We start from the raw sequence: 2,670 nt of genomic DNA, 5'->3' as shown, positions 1-2,670 counted from the left end.
TCCAAGGCGCCCAGCTGCTCTTTCCCCCTCCAAGGCTCCCAGCTGGGGCGGGCCAGCGCCTATAAGGGGGATCCCCGCTGGGGCCCGGTGCCTCCCTCAGCCATGGACCCCCGTCGGCTCACCCGGGCGCTGGTGCTGCTGGGCCCGGCCTTGGCGCTCGCCCTAGGCCCTGCCCTCGCCCAGGAAGCACCCGAGAAGCTGTGCGGCCACCACTTCGTGCGCGCGCTGGTGCGGCTGTGCGGGGGCCCGCGCTGGTCCCCCGAGGATGGGCGACCTGTGGCTGGCGGCGACCGTGAGTAGGGGCGGGCGAGGACTGTGCTGTGAGGTCTCTGGGGCCGGGCGTGGGGCAGGTGCATGCAGACGGGTTTGCGTGCATGTTCTGGGGTCCACCTGCCGGCTGCGCGGGTGTGTGCAAGTCCACGGGGGATGCGCCCCCTGCCAGGACCGGGAATCAGTGCGCGGCGAGTCTGAACAAGTGCGTAGTCAGATCAGATCCTGTCTTTATTTACAGTTTCAATATTTTGATCTTCAGGAATTTCTGCATTCATTTTAATTTAAAACTGTTCCGTGACAGTATGTTTGATCTTGGTTGTTGAGGTTTTTTGGCGCCCCCTTAAAATCGTGGGCTCCAGGCCCGAGCCTAGCTCTCTTCACCCTAGTCCCGGCCCTCGTGCAGGGAGTATCAAACAGCTTTGTGTACAACGTCTGTCACATGCGTGTGTGTCCTGTGTGTGTGACACGGGTACAGATGGGTGTGCAGAGGTGCTCAGGGAAGTGGGAGGGGCTATGAGGGTGTGCGCCTGCATCTGTGTGTACATGTATACGTCGTATGTCACCCCTTCTGTCATCTGCTCTGTGAAGTGTCTGTGCCTTCTTACCATAGGTGACACGTGGGAGTGTGCATAGCTGGGGACTTAAGTGTGGTGTGGGTCGAGACTGCACACGTCCGGATGGGGGATTCAATCTATGCCTGGTATACACTAGTCACTCAATAAATGCTCACTTTCTGTTTCTGTGCATGATGAGTGGAGGCTGTGTGTGCAGTGTGAGTGGGGTCCTCTGGGGTCCCCCCTGTATGTTGAATTCCTCCCTGTCCCCAGGTGAGCTGCTACAGTGGCTGGAAGGACAACATCTCCTCCATGGGCTGATGGCCAGTGAGGACCCCGTGCTGGTACTTGCCCCACAGCCCCTGCCCCAGGCCTCTCGCCATCACCACCACCGCCGCCACCGGGCAGCTGCCACCAACCCTGTCCGTCACTGCTGCCTCAGTGGCTGCACCCGGCAAGACCTGCTGACCCTCTGTCCCCACTGAACCCTCCTGGGGTGTGGACTTGGGGGAACCCGAGACCCACAGGGGTCCAGTCTGGTGAACTCCTAATGCCACACAGCACCATGAAGCCCCAGTTCTGGGTGGACTTTGTTGATTACCTCCTAGGACAAGGCGCTCGCCACCTCACCGAGGCCACCTGTCCTCTGGGGGGCCAACTGAGGAAAACACCAGATCCCAAACCTGGCTTGGAGGATCCTTGGTTTTGTGGAGATGCCAGACACCTGTTCTCAAATGTTCTCACCTCAGAGGAGCCCCAGTTACCCCGCTCCCTGCATTTGACACCCCTCTTGCTGTCTTATCAATAGTAAATAAATAAGATGCCTGCAGAATCTGAAGAAACTTTTTGCATTTTCTCAAGAAAAAGGCACAAGCCTGGGTCAGCCTTTGTGTGGAATTGTCCTCTGGCAGCCATGGACCCACCAACACTTCCAGAAACTTAATAACAATTGGAGAATCTTCACAATAAAAAGTGGAGAAACTGAGGCCAAGGGAGCTGGCTGTTTGCCAAGGTCAGACAGGGCGGGAATGGTCAAGTTCAGGATTCGAATCCAGGTCTCTGTCATGGCTCATGGGGGGCCTTAACCTCATTTAACGTCCAACACAACACATGAATGTCTGAATGAGTCACAGTGGATTTTTTTTTTTTTTTTTGGCGGCACCGTGGGGCTTGTGGATCCGTAGTTCCCTGACCGGGGATTGAACCCGTGCCACCTGCAATGGAAGCATGGAGTCCTAACCACTGGACTGCCAGGGAATTCCCCTCACAGTGGATATTTAGTGATCCAACTCTCACCATTCTTTTCACTTGCATCCTCCTTTCATCCTGAGATAGGAATTGTATGATTTGACCCTCTTGAAAAAAATGCTCCGGCATTTGACTATGTGATCTGTTCACATGTGTATTAGTTTCCTAAGGCTGCTGGAACAGCCACAGACTGGGTGTTTTAAAACAGTAGAAACTTATTCCCTCCCAGTTTTAGAGGACAGAAGTCAGAAATCAAGGTGTTGGCAGGGTTGATTCTTTTTGAAGGGCTCTGAGGAAGATTCTGTCCCCCTGCCTCTCTCAACTCTGGGGGGCTACTGGCAATTCTTAGCTTGTAGGTGCGTCACTCCAAGCTCTGCCCCCATTTTCACATCGTCTTCTTTTCCATGTCTTTCTGTTAATTTCTGTCTCTTCTAAAAGCACTCTCATTGGATTCAGAGCCCACCCTAATCCGGGATGATCTTATCTTGATCCTTACCTTAATTACATCTGCAAAGACTCTATTTCCAAATAAGGCCATATTCTGAGGTGCCAGGTGGATGGGAACTTTTGTGAGACACTATTCAATCCGGTGCAG

At 54.3% G+C, this 2,670-nt stretch overlaps 1 protein-coding gene across 1 annotated transcript; it reads left to right on the top strand.

The window, feature by feature from the left end:
• Positions 1-85: 85 nt before the first annotated feature.
• On the top strand, positions 86-1,656 carry INSL3 (insulin like 3). The gene is made up of 2 exons (XM_007461029.1): positions 86-292; positions 1,101-1,656. Exons 1-2 carry the CDS (start codon positions 103-105, stop codon positions 1,310-1,312), a joined length of 402 nt encoding a protein of 133 aa, XP_007461091.1. The 5' UTR covers positions 86-102; the 3' UTR covers positions 1,313-1,656.
• The last annotated feature ends 1,014 nt before the right edge of the window (positions 1,657-2,670 follow it).

This window comes from Lipotes vexillifer, unplaced genomic scaffold (assembly GCF_000442215.2).
Source record: "Lipotes vexillifer unplaced genomic scaffold, Lipotes_vexillifer_v1.1 scaffold469, whole genome shotgun sequence".
Taxonomy (NCBI): Eukaryota; Metazoa; Chordata; class Mammalia; order Artiodactyla; family Lipotidae; genus Lipotes; species Lipotes vexillifer.
This window is presented reverse-complemented; position numbering and strand designations above follow the sequence as displayed.

Excerpts from the sequence above, each read along its gene's own strand:
- INSL3 (XM_007461029.1), top strand. The coding sequence starts at position 103 with ATGGACCCCCGTCGGCTCACCCGGGCGCTGGTGCTGCTGGGCCCGGCC. Across the intron at positions 293-1,100 it reads ACCTGTGGCTGGCGGCGACC|GTGAGCTGCTACAGTGGCTG; the intron begins GTGAGTAGGGGC and ends CCCTGTCCCCAG.